This window comes from Mastacembelus armatus, chromosome 23 (genome assembly GCF_900324485.2).
Source record: "Mastacembelus armatus chromosome 23, fMasArm1.2, whole genome shotgun sequence".
Taxonomy (NCBI): domain Eukaryota; kingdom Metazoa; phylum Chordata; class Actinopteri; order Synbranchiformes; family Mastacembelidae; genus Mastacembelus; species Mastacembelus armatus.
The window spans coordinates 5,373,377-5,389,441 of NC_046655.1; the positions used below are offsets into that span (position 1 = coordinate 5,373,377).

A 16,065-nucleotide genomic window follows, 5' to 3' on the forward strand; every position below is an offset into this window, starting at 1 on the left:
ATCAGGCAACAGAGAAGGTGGAAGGGAAGAAGACGAAGGGATAAAAAAAAAAAAAAAGAAGAACATGAACAGCAGCATCTGTGTTGGCTGTAGGAAAAAAAAATAGCATTTGGATTTTTTTCCTCTTTTCCTGGCAAGAGTTAAGTGTTTTTAAACCAACCTCCCCTCACAGATGAGCTTAAGAAGACAAAAGTTGTTTAATTCGGTTCCATTGCAGAGGCAGTAAAAGGATAAAGAGAGTGAGGCACAATTTTTACTTTGTTCCAGTCATTTGGAAGAGAATTGACATCTGCAAACTAAAGGCAGAACCGCCCACACTGCCAGCCTGCCACATCCAGTGCATATAAATACATATATACAGGCACTCACATATTTGCACACACAGACACACACCTACAGGCTATGTGCACTTGCAGTGTCACACATATATGCAAAGAAATGGCAGAAACCTGCTCGCACACATGCACTGCGAGGAGGACATGAACATTTACAGTATTCAGGATTTCTCTTTGCACTTATGAATAAATACATGTTGATGAGAAAAGTTTTGGGACCACAGGTGACTGCAGGAGCAGAGGAACATGTCGCTGCACACACATCAACTGAGCGACACCCGTTTACAATAAATAGTCTCTACTGTGTCTTGTCTTTTTTGATCCTTCTGTCTCGGACTTTGCAGTGCAAATCGCCAGCAAGACACATGGATTAGATGCTGTGAGGTTGATGGGTACCAAAAAAAAAAAAAATATATATATATATATATATATATATCATAAGCCATTTAAGTTGCCTTTGGGATCAGGCTGTGTGCCTGGCTACACACATAAATAATGTCATGGGCCTAATGTACCAGGTCTTTGAAGAAACCACGGCTCCCTGCTAATTCTCTTTGATTGGGAAATGACCTTCATTGTTGGACGCACTGAGATGACATCTCTCTGGCAGCTTTCCGACAGAGCAAAGAGATCCGACCCTCCACCCCCCAGACACACACACACAACTCCATCCCCCCTCTCATCTCCTTCCTGTATTCTTATATTTGTTTTGTTTGTGCGACATCTTTCTCGAAAGAAAGAGTGCGGCTGTTTTAAGTAGGCGCTGGATTAGATAAATGGGATGTGACAGGTGTGACCGCTGCCTTCAAGATGCCTGCCTTCCTCTCTCTGTCTTTCCTCGTGCACCTCTCTGTCAACTCGCTCTCTCCCTCCCTCATTTCCTCTAATAACATCGCCTCTCTCTCGTTCTCTCCCTCGCCGTTCCTTCTTTCTTTCTTTGACTTCTACCCGCTTACACTCCTTTTCTCCCTCTGTCTCGTTACATTTGCATGTCATGCCGGCGCTGATGCAACTCGTAATCACAAAGCTGCTCACTTGAAGTCTAAATTTCCCTAATCTGAAGAACAGGAGATGGTGAGGGAAGAAAGGAAGCAATAAAGAAAGACAGGAGCGGGTCGAGCTGTAAGTTGATCAGGTGGGGAGAGGAAAAGAACGGAAAGTCTTTGAGCGCTTTTAAATCACAAGACACTTTCCCAGCACAGAACGGCCCTCACCCAGCAAGTTAGCAGCCCCGAGAGCAACTGACCGAAGCCTCATCACCTCATCATACTGTAAATATATATAACTGATGCAGCTGTATCACGCCTGTCACACTGTGCCCCTTTGTTTCAAAGCATGTGCAGAACACCAAGGAGAGAATTAGTGAATTATTGAACGCGCTGACTTATTCAGAGTGTGGAAACACACAGAGCCAAAGTGAGAGAGTCGGCCAAGTGTAGAAAACGCCATGTGATAATGGTCTGCTGCCCCCCTCATACACAGGAGTCAATATTGAAAGCCACTGCCTGGTTTCATTCTCTCAACTGGACACAGGAATGAGTTGAGACTTTATGTGGAGTTTTTTGTTTTGATCAAACGTATTTTCTAAAAAAAAAAAAAAAAGCTTCTGTGCCTATAAGATAGAAGAGAGTAGAATCTGGAGTCATTTGGGGTCTAGATGACTTTACTCTGGACTGTGATCTCTGTATTAAGTTCCACTTCCACCGGCAGTCTGCAAGTTAATGATTAGAAACCCATCTCCACTTTCATATACTACAGTGCCATTAATACAGCTGGAATGTACCACTCTCTCTCCCACTCAGACACACAAACAGTGGTACTGTATATGTGTGCTGCTGTCCCAGGTGGCCTGCCCCTTACTGCAGCCAGATTAGCCAAAGATTAACTTTGTGGACTGTTGACCCTCCTGTCTAGCTGAGCTGACAGACCGGCCGGCTGATTGACTGACTTCCCTTCTGTAATTAAACAATGCAACACACAATTTAACACACCTGTCTGTGCAAATGAACCCTGTGTATGCTTATATGTCTGTCTGTGCATTTAGAGCCACACGTCCCGCACATGCACTTGTTGATACACGTATGCGACCGTGTCTGCGTGCGCTCTCTGACGAACCTGACGCCGCTCTGCCTCGGAGCGTCATTGTTAATTGGGCTGAGCTGGCATTAAGTCTATCATGTGGATGTCCAAACAAACACAGGTTTTATTAGGTCAAAGATTAAGATCCTGGAATGTACTTACTATTCAGCTGCCTCTGTCTGTGTGTGTGTGTGTGTGTGTGTGTGTTTCTTTTTCCTATTGTTCCTATTCAGTCACATAACTTTATCTAACTTAAAGGAGAAGGGTACCATGAAGATAACCTCGAGACATGTTTTAAGACATGAAAAAATGTCTTACCTAGTTAAAAATCGTCTCTTTCTTGCTCATTCAAAATCTATGAATAAAATATGTAAATATAACTTTTAAAGTTTAAATGCAGGACACATGCAGGACACAACCGAAAAGTCCATTCTCTCTTTTTGGTTGTTTTGTAGTGTTTTTGCAGTGGATCGTGATTTCCAGAGGTCATTAAACTGAACATGTTAACGACCATAAACTTCACACACAAGGCAGCAGGATAATTATTCACTATGACAACTTGGCAATAGCCACAAAGCTTTACTTTGAGCTGTATATAGTATATTTTGTAGCTGTCATGCTGATTGCTGTTTTGTCTGTAGTGAATTTTTTACCCCTTTCAGTCCTGTCATAAGTTTATGAAAATGATTTGACACCGCTCCAAAGCAGTGTTTTCTGAAAAGGGATGTATTTTTTGTGATTTCTTTTTTTTTTTGGTTTGTTTGTTTGATGGAGTTGCATCCTCAGCATTAATTGTCCCAAATCTTAGGACAAAAGTAGCGCAGCACTGAAACTTGGGCTTGGGATTCGGTTCAGTAGCGTTGGACGCCTCTCAAAGCTGAGCCATCGAAGGCTTTGTAATGAAGAGTTAGCGTGGCTCGAAGAGTGCGCAGAGTCTTTTGCTGTTGTTTCATGTGACGTTTCTGTCAAGTACCTCCAAGTCAGTCAAATGCAGATTCCAGAGGATGTGAGAGAGAAGAAGAATTGTGCCCTAACTTGAGATAACTGGCCAGGGATGAAAGTTGGTTGCGTCGTGCAATGAGAAGGCAAGATGGAGAGACTAAAGGGAGCTAAAGAAAGAGAAGGGGATGGAGATAATGAGTCAGTGTATGCCAGCTCCTCCCCCACCTCCTTCCCTTTTACTTCTTCTGCATTTTTAAAAATGTACTTCTTAAAGTTTGAGCCACTTCTTTGAAACTAATAAAGTATCTCTTCCTCACCCTCTTCTCTCCTTCCTCCAGGACCAGGATGGCACTAAGGGGAGCTCTCTGAGTCCTTACCCCCAGCATAATGCTACCTCACCAGGCAAAGAGGAAGGTGGAGGAGGGGGGCGCCCCTGCAGTGATGGGGGCTCGGTCACGGGCACCTTGGGGACCCCAGAGAGACGCAAGGGCAGCCTGGCAGACGTGGTGGACACACTGAAACAGCGCAAGATGGAAGAGCTGATCAAGAACGAGCCAGAAGGTCAGTGCTGAAAGGGGACGCTCATGCGGCCAAATGTGTGATCCGGGACTCTGCTGTCCTTTCTCTCTGCTTCTTTCTTGTCCTGTTGTTTTCTCTAGGCTCTGGCACACACTCTCTCTCCCTCTGTTATGAAGCCACACACATTCAGATGAGAGGCAAGCCTTTGTTTTTCCAGCACACAGACAGACAGCATCAGCTGTTAGGGCCTATTGTCCACCACGCTTTGCATATTTATCACAACCTGACAAATAAAATGTGTGTATGTGCGCACGTCTTCAAGTGTGTGTAGTGTGTGCCCGAGTGTGTGAAAAGCCTGCAAACATGCTGGGACATCTTAATAACTCTCCAAATGTTTCCCAGCTTTCATTTCACGGGCGGGACGCTCACATTAGTGTAAGGTTTCTTTCTGCTGAATATTCAGTGAGGATTAAATTTAACTTATCACCTTTCATGCTACCTTTTTAACCTTTGGGGTGATGCTCTCTCAGCCCTCTAATATAAATTTCACACACTGTTGAAAAGGCTAAACCAGATTTTTGCCCCAGGGCTACATAGCTTAGCTTGATTACCCCCCACATTTTATTCTCAAATGTAGCCTTGGGCTAGCGGTTGAAGTCAAGAAGAGATAAAATTAGCACATGGCCAACACTAATCTCCACTGGGCAGATAAATGGAAGCTTAAGTCACTATGAAACATATGTGATAGTGATAATGTGATAAGGAGATAACCAACAGGTGTCTGTGTCCACGAGCAACATGGGATAATGTAAATAACATTGGTTTTCTTTTGGTGGAAAAATATTTCATGTGCTTCATAGGGACGCCCCTAATGCTGGTAGGGATGTACTGCCATGCTCAAGGGCACTTAATACTTAAACCAGAGATTCTGGTTCAGATGTAGTTTCCTCAGAGCTGAGTGGCCCAGTGAAGACCCCTAAAGAGCCCTAAAGCTAAAACACCCACAAGAGCTTTTTCTACAGCTCCCATACTTTCCCTTTAGATTCTAAATCCGCCACTGCTGCGCGCTAAGGTTTCCATTCAAACATCTCTGTGAACTGTATGCAGCCTCAAATACCACCGCGCTCAAAAGGTGAAAGAACGGCACAGCTGTGTATTTGTCTTTAAGTGTAAGTGCACGTGTAGTTGTGTGCGCATGTGTTCCCCCCAGTACATCAACAGGCTTTCATTTCAAGCTGTGATGTGCTAACCTTATTTTCCAGGCTTTTCTATACGGTTTTGAAAGCGGCCAAGACTGCTGGTCAGCTCTCGCCGTCTGGTTGTTTTTATTCCAGTCGATAGAGAGGCCTGTTGTGGCACAAAAAAATAAAGAAAGAAAAAAAAAAAAACGGGGCTGTTTGTCGAGCTGAGCTGTAATTGAGGTGTGTTTTGGGTTGTTCGCTGCTTCGCTGGACCTCATGAACTGCCCGCACAGGAAAAAAACAACAATAATGGATCTTTATGAGTCAGGCAGTGCACAGAGAGAGAGATGGGGGGAGAGAGAAGGAAAAGACAGAAGGAGGAAGAGGAGGAAAGCGAAGGAGAGAAAGAGCAGTGTCTACACAGACCCCATTAGCAGAGTGCCACAGTGGTGCAGCGTCCAAACCAACCCAGGAGCGTTATCCAGCCCTATGTTTAAATGAAACGCACTAACAAAAGGCCCCAGCGCCTCCAGATGCAGCACACACACACACACACACACACATACAGACACACACACAAACCCAGGCCAAGCAAGAAGAGAAGAAAGAAAAGAGAGCAAAGGAAAAGAAAAGGGATGCTGAGAAAAGATGAAGAGAGGCAGGGGGAAATGGAGAGAGAGGGGGGAGACAGAAACGACGAGGGGCGGTATTGAACGCGAGATAGAAATCCCTTTTCTGTGCCCGGCCAGCTATTGTTTGGCTGTGTGGCTCACAAAGGCCATTAGCAGCAAACAGCAGGTTGGGATGAAAATTTAATGAAGGCTTTAATCATTATGAAAGGCCTGGAATATTACCGCTCTCTCTGTCTCTCTCTCTCTCTCGCTCTCTCTCTCCTACACACACGCTCACACACTGCCTCCAGCTGGATCAATGACACACACACACACACACACACACACACACACAGACGCACACACACATTTAGAGTGTAGGAACATTAACACCAGGAGGGATGTGAACAAGGGGCCAAAGACACAAAATGGGTCAGAAAACGATAAACATCATGAAACGAAAGAGAAGCTTGACTTATCGAAGGCAGGCCGTGAGCTATCACACACAGTATCTCGCTCTCTCTCACACACACACACACACACACACACACACACAAGTAAGGCTTAAGTTTCAAAGATATAGTTTTGTGTCGGTGGCTAGTGTTGCTCTACTTATGCTAGATGAATGGAGCATGGTAGATACTAGGTCAGCATATGTGTGTGTGTGTGTGTGCTGTTTAAACCTTTGGGAGCATGTATTCCTGTGTATGTGTATTTGCATATGTATTTGTGACACTGTGTGTGTGTGTGTGTGTGTGTGTGTGTTGGGGCAAGTATTGCATCTGGCTGCATGCTTACAAGGTATGTGTTTTTGTGCATGTTGCGTGTATGCGTTGCGTGTAATGTGCATTTTGTGTGTATGTATGTGTGTTGGCCTCTAATAAATGACTAGCCATGTTGTCCCCCATGGCCTGCCCCAACCATGCTCCACCGCTCTCCTGCTCTCTCCATTCATCTCCTGTCTTACTTCACCGGCCACCTGCTACCCTGGAGATACACACTCACTTTTTCACACACACACACACACACACACACTCACACTGCTATCTGCCGTCTTTAATAAATTCTTCAGGAGAGACAAGGAGGAACAGCAAAGATAAAAATGCCATGACACTACCTCATGTGCGCGTGTGCGTCTGCGATCTGGACTCGAGGCGAGGGGGCGCCAGGCAAGTGGCTCATGCTTGAGTGTGTGCGTGTGTCATTAGGTGGAATAATGAGAGCAGAGTGCAGAGTGTCGTGAGAGGTATGGGGTTGAGGGGTGAGCCGGTGCTAAAACCCAAGAGAGACAGAATTAGCTGAAGCGCTCACACACACACACACCTGGGTTGGACATTTCCCCTGGACTAGCCATTTAACCTCATGTGACCCCTGTGATACAGGGCACGGCACAGTGATAATCTATTAGCCCAGCTGTGGGAAAAGTGACATGCACCCTGCACATCAAAAAGGTAGATAGACAGACAGACAGACAGACAGACTAACTGACTGACTGACTGACTGACAGATAGATTTTTTTCAAAATAAAAGAAAAAAAAACAAGGGGAATTAAAGGAAGTGAAACATTACTAAATGGGGCACAGATGTTCCTCTTGGCCCCTGGAGTAGTGCCTCCACTGCCCTGGCCTTTCACCAGACACTCAGCCTCATTCCTCCTCTCCTTTCCTCTCCTCTCCCATCCTCCCCTCCCCTCCCCTGTCCTCTTCTCTCCTCTGTTTGACTGTAAGTGGCTCCCATTAAGTGCCAGCTGAGCTCCATCCCTGGACCCGTCTGCTGACCCTCTGCTGCCCAGCTACAGCTACCCGTCAGCGGGGCTCCATGGCCTCTGGGACTTTTTATGCTTTCTCCTTTTTAGTATAATCTCTGCCATGAACAGGAGTAAACACAGGTCCTCCAGAAATGTTTTTCTTCTGAGCTGGCCTAAAAGTATTCATTCATTTATATGAGGGTCTATGAGCAGTTGAAAACTGGGCTAATGTCTTCATGTGGGTAGTTCTGCACTGAACTTGATAGTGTGTATTTAGTCATCATTTGTGTGTCCTGATGTTCACACTGTTGAGGTCAACAAATGGTAATATTCCTGTTTGTTTTGGTGGGTGCAGCTCAGGGGTCAGACCTTTACCTCGATACTTTATGGCTTTAATCTGGACACATATACAGGGGAACACACACAGGCTCTCACACACACACACACACACACACACGCACACACACACACACATTACAGGCAGCGTGCAGGTTTACAGCCATGCCTGCCACCTTTAGGTCAACTAGAATGGTGTTTTTTATGGCTGAGCATACTTGCTGCTCCAAGGCACTGGTTTCCATACTGAAAATGCCAACTCAATGACAGATGTCACACAGCACACAGTCCCGGACACATGTTCACTCGCGCACGCACTGCACTTCATCTATTTTCAAGGCAGGGAGGAGAACCCAGGGCTTGCTTTTAGAGAGCACTGAGGCATTTTATAGGACAGCACTTAGGCGAGGCCATTGTGTCACACAAGCACATAGTGGCCGGAGCTCCCTCACGCCTCCGTACACTCCAATGGGTGACAATGAGAAGGGCGGATACACTCTGCCAAGAAGAAGAAGAGTGAGAAAGAAGGGGAGGGAAAAAAGAGCCGGAGAAGTGGAGGGATCGAGGCAGTCTCTCGTTCATCCGTCCATCAGTTCACCCCCTCCCCTTCACTTTGCCTAATCCTTCCACTGCTCTGCTATCAGGGGGGTTATGTCAAACACACACACAATAAACATCAACAATGGTATATACAACCCTTGCAAGTCATCACATGATTCTTAGACTTTTAAGCACAGATCCCTAAGGGGTTGAAGACAGCATCACACACATATACACACATAGTCATGCACAAAAACACACACAGCAGCAGGTTCACAGCCACTAGCGTGGGAGCGGGCAAATGCCTTTATGTGATTTCCACCCTTTGTCGGTAATTAGTTAGTTGTATAAATTAACATGAAGTGCAGCAGGACTCTCACAGCCATTGTTTGTTGCGATCATTCTTCTCGCGCTGGGAAAAGGAAGGCGACTGAAATGAAACAGCGAGGTAGTTTAAAAGAGAGATTTTTTTTTTTTTTTTTTCCCCTTTAATTCACTACAAGTAGGAAAGAAAGTTCAGGCAAGTGATAAAAGCAAGATTTTGTCCTCCTGTTTGCCAATTAAAGGGCTCTAAATACACAGTCACAGAAGCTGACAGCATGCTTATGAGACTAGCTCTGCCTTGAACCCCGTACTAAGGAGATTTGAACTCTATTTGTTGTTGTTTAATGCCACAGCTCCTATCCCGTGACCTGGCAGAAAAAAAAAAAGACCTTCAGTGGTAAAATTCAAACATTCTCCCCTCAGAAAGATCAAATTACTGAAAAAGAAGTGGCAGCCTCCGCACAGTTAAAATCACCTTGCAGCGGACACATAGTTCCTGTTTTGTTTTGCTTATCTGAGAAAACTAGTTCCTTTTTATTTATCCTTCTTCACAGTTATCAAGTGTCACTGTGTCAGTGAACTTCACAGCATTTGTAGTAGATGAGGGTAAAATCATCATGGACATGGCTCACAGTTCTTTTTCACTTTTTTTAACTTTTTTTTTTTTTTTTTGCTTTTGTGCCATGAGAAACAGGCAACGTCATGGGGCGAACCTGAGGCCTATTGTGGGGCAGGTCATTGTTGGCTCGATGAAAGGCGCATTCAAGTCACTTTTCTTATTGAATTGTTTTGCGTCTGCTTTTCAACGTGGCATTCTGTCTCCAGCATTGCACGAGACAATCGGTGGGGATGAAACTCCTTTTTGCCATTCTTCCCAGTCCAGATGAGAGATATTAAGGAGATGAATAGTGTGCATGTGTGTGGGTGTGTGTGTGTGTGTGTGTGTGTGTGTGTGTTTTTTGAGGGGGGAGGAAAAGCAGTGCCCCAGCTTTTGTCCAATACATGGGCATAAAGGTGCTTGGAGAGAAAGAGAGGGTCCTGTGGTTTTTCCTGATGGTGAGTGTGTGTCTGTGTGTGTTATTGGCCTCCCGGCGTGGTATTAAGTTAAGCACAAAGGCCTCAGATTCATGAATCAGCCAGGGCTTCCATAGCTTAGCTACTGTGACCTACTCACAGTTTAACTGTCCTACAGTACGATGTGTGTATGGCAACGATTAAATGTGTGTGTGTGTGTGTGTGCGTTGATACCAGGTGATGAGGCAGGTAGGGGGGATATTTATGTGTGTCTTCTTCTGTTTGTGCTTTTTCCTGTGTGTCATACCACATGAATATGTTTAGGTGTCTGAGTCTGTGTGTGCTTGTGTGACTCAGACTGTCCGACATGAAAGGCCTCCTGTCACCGGCTTCCAAATATTAGACAGGCCCCAGTGTTTTTGGCATCCACCTATTCACTTCCATTCAGCACCATGTCCCATGACCAAATCAGTGGAATCCATGATTTATCTATTCAGCTTTCTCATAAACTCTCATCATTTGCACGCCCTGTTGTTGTTTTGCTTCTTTTTCTGTTATTTTCCTTTCTTGGTCTTTTCTCCCATTCCCATGGAGAGACAGAGGAATGTTTTTTATGCTGTAAAATGGCTGCGAGATTAATGAGTTTTGTGTGAAGTGTGTAGACTTTCGGGTTGTCCCCTCACTTACTTTATCAGGAGGATATGAAATGCTGCTGAAAAATCTTAAAGCTTTTCATTGAGGCACTTAAACAACAAACCACTCTGAGAAACAGTATGGAAAGAATTTGTTGTTTGGCGTTGAACCAGTTTTGAAAAGGCCAAATGATTGCAACCTCAAACATATTTACTTTATAAGAAGAGCCGTCAAGTTAGCCGATAACTTCAACATTTTCCATTAAGTAGTTTACTGACATACCAGCAGTTACTTTGTGCGTAGGTGGATGTCACACTTTGGAATGAAATTCTTGATTTCTCATCTTGACGTTGTGCCACAGAAAAACAGGTATCACTTTGCTGCAAGCTTTTCAGATGTTTCTATTCGCATACAAAATGCTGCAGTGTGTGTCTGCGTGTATGTGTGTGTGTGTGTGTATGTGTGTGTGCATGTAGCCAGACGAGGTGGAAGTTGCTCAGAAGTTATGTTTGCATGACTTTTATAATATTTATGTCTGTTTTTTTTTTAGCTTTGTATTATATGGCCAATTAGAACAGGTGGTAATGGTTTATTTTACATGTTCCAGATTATCTAGGAAGTTTCCTGGAAAGAACTGGCCTACTGTAAAGTAATTTGTTACTAAATATTGGGTTCTGGGTGCGTTACAGCATATACAGTAGTCAGAGTTTAGTTAGTTGTGTTGAAGCGGTTGTCGAATTCCAGTGGGGGGAATAAAAATCCTCCTCCTTCATTTAATTTTTATTGATTATTTGAAACATTATGCCTGAAATCAATTGTGTGTGTCCCTGTGGACAAATGACACATTTTTGCATGTTCAGCTGCTCTTCTGTGCACCGGCTGAAAGACTTGGTTAGTAATTAATTGGAATGGACCAGTTGGGTGTGTTCCAGTTTGAAACCCTTTTGAAACATTTTTACTTACACTATAAATTAGCACTCAATTGCATTGTTCTTTCCAGGAAGACGTTAGGAAGGTATGAGCCCCTAAAGTAAAGTGTATTACCGAACACTTTCTTTTACATTAGTATTTGTTCCGTGAGTCAGTGCACAAACCAATACAGGAAGCTTTGAAAAGATGTTAACATAACACTGTGATACTGAGGATGCCAAGATAACCGTTTCCAATTTTCTGACACATCCAGATGAATTCAATCCAGTGTGATGCATAGAGTTTACTACATATATATATATTTATATATGAAACCTCTATAAACAGGTTCTGTACTATAGGATCTACACTTTCCTGTGAGCTTACTATAGCTCTCTCAGGCTATGAGCTGCTGTATATTATATTTATATTGTTTTCATGGTGAAGTCTGTATGTTGGTGTCACATATTGGATGTTAGCGTATATTTGTGACAGGGACTACTCCCCAGTTTCTACTGCATGATGCATGTTGGCTTGTGTACAGTTAGCACAATCTCCTTAGTGCAGTTTTATGTCGCAGCTCCTCCACTACCATGACAGCATCAGAGCTGCAGTCTCCTCTCACCCATGTCAGCAGCGTCCAGCGCGGGATTTAAGGCCTGACATGGAAGTAAAAGGGCTTTAACAGCCTGAGTGGAGGCGTGGGATTTGTGTGTACCACCGCATAGCTGTTAATAAATTGTCTGCACACGCGGCAGTAAAAACACACACATAGTGTGTCGCCCCACACTTGATGACGAACACACCAGCCTGTGTGACCTGACCGAGGAGCCGCAGCTACCCATGATGCATCAGGCATAGCGAGTGGATACGTGCCAACAGCCCACATGATCACCACCCACGGGCCACCCCAACTGTTTCCACTCCCTCTTAAATGAGCGGATATCAAGGTGGTGTGAATACTGCTGTGTAGCTTTAGCACGTCAGTCATTCAGAGAGCAACAAGTCAGGCAGCTAGTTACTCAGTCGGTCCGTTCAATATGTCAGCCAGGCAGCTAGCGAGGAGGCCAGTCCTGCGACGCTTCAGCCAGCTGACCTCGCAGTCAGCCACTCACTCCTGTGGTCTGTCAGCCAGTCATTGTGTCAGTCTTTGAAGCCACAGGGTCTTTGCTAATTAACCCCTGGCTGGCTGGACAGAGGGCGGGTCCTGCAGATGAAGTGGTGGTGTCTGTGTTGTAAGCCTCAGGGGTCACAACCCCTGGCCCGCAGCACGGCTTGGGCTTATTTGATCCAGATGTTGTAGAAGACGAGCATTTCCAGCAGCCCCTCGTCACTCCACCCCTCCCCTGGCCCCAGCTGCATTCTTTTCCTTTACTGAACGGTTATCACCAGTCACATGTCCGAGCTTTGATGCCCCTGTGGATAGATTGCTGTACTTCTTTGCCTGCTTACCTACCCTCACCCCCACCCCACCTCTCTCTAGCCATCCTTCTCTCGCTCGCTCTGTGGGATCCCTCTCTCCATCCATTCACCTCTCCCCTCCCTTCCCTGAGTTTTTCACCCCTCCCTCCTCATTTGGCCCACTGCCCCTTTCCGCTCCGCTCAGGGGGAAGAGTGCCGTGTGTGTTGGCTGGCAGCATGCCCGCTCTCATCTCTCCACCCCCCCAGTCTCATCTTTTCCTCTTCTCTCTCTTTTCTCCCTCTGATCCCTTATTTTCCATCCTTGCTCTATCCTTGCTTCTACTTCTCTTCTCTGCCACCTCTCCTCCATGCTTCTCCTCCTACCTCCCTTTGTCCCTGTCGCTCTCTCCACCTGCTTCTAATCACTCCCCCTCCATCTCTTTCACTCCCAGCCTCCATTCATACTTCACTCTGAGTCTTTCTCTCCCTCCTCCCTCCCTCTCTCCTCGTCTCTTCCTCGGCTGGGCGCAGGAGCAGTGAACAGGTGTTGTCTCCTTTTGATTTGGGTGCGTTCGGATTAATGCTGTCAGCTCAGCTGTTAAAACAACTGCCACCGCCAGATGCCAGTCAGTTTGGGGCTGGAGCTGTCACCTACACACACACATACACACACACACACACACTCATACACCCATATTCAAACATCTAAACATACGCACAGATGCAGGCGTGCACACACAGGGTGACACGCACACACAAACAGGGCCTCTTGGCTCATTGTAATACCGACAAAGCAAATCAGCTGCTGTACGCCAGTCTTGTCTGTAACCCAGGTGTGTGTTTCTGTAGCCTTTCCAAAACATCACAGTCAGTGGATATAAAAGGGACATTATGACATGATACTACAGTGATCATTAATACATAGTCAGAGGTGCAATAGGCTCGTCTAGACAACTAAAGTCCTTTTTTTTTTTTTTTTTGCAGTGAAGGGACCTTAATGTAGGAATTCAGTGTTTCAGAGACATTTCAAGATAACAGGGGTAGTGTGATTTATTAAATATTTAGTTAAGGAGCACTTTACATACAAATACAGCATCTCTGAATTAACAGGACAATGTCAGCAGACTTACATTTGGTATTTTAAACATACTGTATGTCAGAAAACAGGCTGTATAAACTTTGAGCATGAAATGTGAAAGATGCTATTAGTTAGGAAACGTAGGATCCAATATTGTTGAATCTCTAGCTACATGAAAGGCTTAACATGAGCTGATCTAAGTCTCTGCTTTGATTTGGACTTTTTTATACGACTGTGGGAGTATAATACTAAATTGCTTGAGCATACTTAATGCCCTTACTAAATTATTGCTAGAAATTTTCCAGTTGATGACATTTGAAGCACTTGAAGTGAAGAGACTTCAATCTTCTTATTATTGCATCTCTGACAGTCAGTGTTCACAGTTCTGTTTTTTATATATATATTTTTTATTTTATTTTATTTTATTTTATTTGTGAGGTTAGATTCCTTCACTAAACCCCTTTTTTTTAAACTAAATTAACCATTAGTAAAATCTCTATTTACAGACTCAAAACTGAGGTTAATTTGATGACTAAAAATTTGTCTTAAAACTTTTACAAAAATCACATTTAATTTATTTGCTTTTTGGTGCCTACTTAAACTAAACAGAGAAATATGAAGGTGCTGTTTTATTATAGAGCACCACTGTGAGCTAGATACTGAACATGCGTACTGTGAGGATGCTGAGCTTCTTAATCTACAAATTCTTTGACAGCCCTTAAAAAAATCTTTTAATTCACTAATCATCTGTTGATTGGAAGCAGCTGAAACAAAACAGAAATGTCAGACCCATTACTACATTTCATTCACTTTTTTTTTAGTCCCCAAATCTTATCACAATACAATTTCTTTAATAGACAGTAATAGAAGAGCTTTTGTATTGAGTGAATAAACCTTCAGTGAGCCTTGTTTATATTACCTTGGCCTGTAACTGTGTTTACTGTTAGAGAAACGCTCCATTCCTAAGGCAACACATGATTTCTACCTCTCCACCTTCACCCTCCCTCTTTTCCTGCTTTCCCTGCACACACTCACTTGTTCCTTTCTTTTCTCCAAAACATCCATCTGTCTGTTGTCAGCACACACACACACACACACACACACAAATGTACATATGCACCTGTTAGTTTTTTTTTTTTTTTTACTTTTCTCGTTCCTCCCTGCTTTATTTTAAAGTGTTATAATAAAAAACTTTCACCTTGTACGTCTGTGGTCTGTGAGCGTGTATTTGTGTGTGTGTGTGTGTGTGTGTGTGTATGCGTGCGTGTGTGCGTCACCATTTTTTTGGCACCGGCTCCCTTCCTACGCTCACAGCCCTTTTCCGCCTGACGGTTGCTTAATTTTAGAATGTGGATTCTTGTTGTTGAAATTTGTGAGTAAAATGATGATTAACTATGAATATCAATGATCAGCGGTGTGTAACTGAGTTATTTACGACTGCATTAGATGTGGGAGGAGCTCACAAACATCCTGTGTGTGGTTTGTGGGTAGTCGGCTTCAGTGGGGTGATGCCGGTAACTCTGTTCCAATACTGGGGGAAACATTCCACTATCCATCTTTTTCGTTTCGGTAGACTTTTGATCTGTCTATCTTTCTCTCTCTCTCTCTCTCTCTCTCTCTCTCTCTCTCTCTCTTTCTCCTTCTCTCTTTCAAACACACTTTTTTTCCTGTCTCTCTCAATTTGAACCCATGTTTGTTTGCAGGCTTCACACTAGACAGTCTTGTGATGCTGGTTCAAGGAGCCATCCATGCTAAGACACTGGACACTTGTTTGTTAGGTCATGTCGGTTTGTCTGACACACTCTTAGACCCAAAAGCACACACACCCAACACACTGTTTAACATTGAACCCTCTGTCTAGCTCTCCCTGCCCCCCCCCGGTATCAGTTTACTATGTGAAAACACAGCCGAGCGCAGGATCCCTCGCCCCTTCCTGGTCCTTTAACTAAACTGTATTTTTCCTTAGCTTACCATACAGCACGCCCTCCTCATCCATTATACTGGTTTCATTATGATAACAAGGTTATGGCCAAGGTTTAGTCCCAAATCTCCACTGAACTAAATGTTGTAAAGACAATTAGCTCACTCTAAAAGTCATGGGTGTCTTATGATAGGGGGAGGAGAAAAAGGAGGTCAAAGACCGGCAGGAATTTCCAGAAAGAAAAGAAATACTGATGCAAGAAACGTGTCTGTGAGGGGTTGAAATGAAAAATTGTACTATTTTGATGAAAAAAGTTGATACAGTCTTTTCTGTGATTAAAAATAAGAAAAATCAGGTTAACACAGGATTGATTTAATAAAAAAACAAGTTTGATCTGATAAACATCCTAATAATTCCATAGTTACTGATATCACTAAATGTAATTACAAAATATAATAAATTTATTACAAAAAAAAACAGTTAATCAAGCAAATA

At 43.9% G+C, this 16,065-nt stretch overlaps 1 protein-coding gene across 6 annotated transcripts in view; it reads left to right on the top strand.

Moving 5' to 3' along the window:
* The window catches only part of sox5 (SRY-box transcription factor 5), a 121,979-nt gene that overhangs the window by 55,386 nt on the left and 50,528 nt on the right, over positions 1 to 16,065 (top strand). For all 6 annotated transcript variants that reach the window (XM_026326943.1, XM_026326940.1, XM_026326941.1 and 3 more), the window contains exon 3: positions 3,695 to 3,917. In XM_026326943.1, the coding sequence (XP_026182728.1) occupies positions 3,695 to 3,917 (223 nt within the window). The remainder of the gene's footprint in view (positions 1 to 3,694; positions 3,918 to 16,065) is intronic.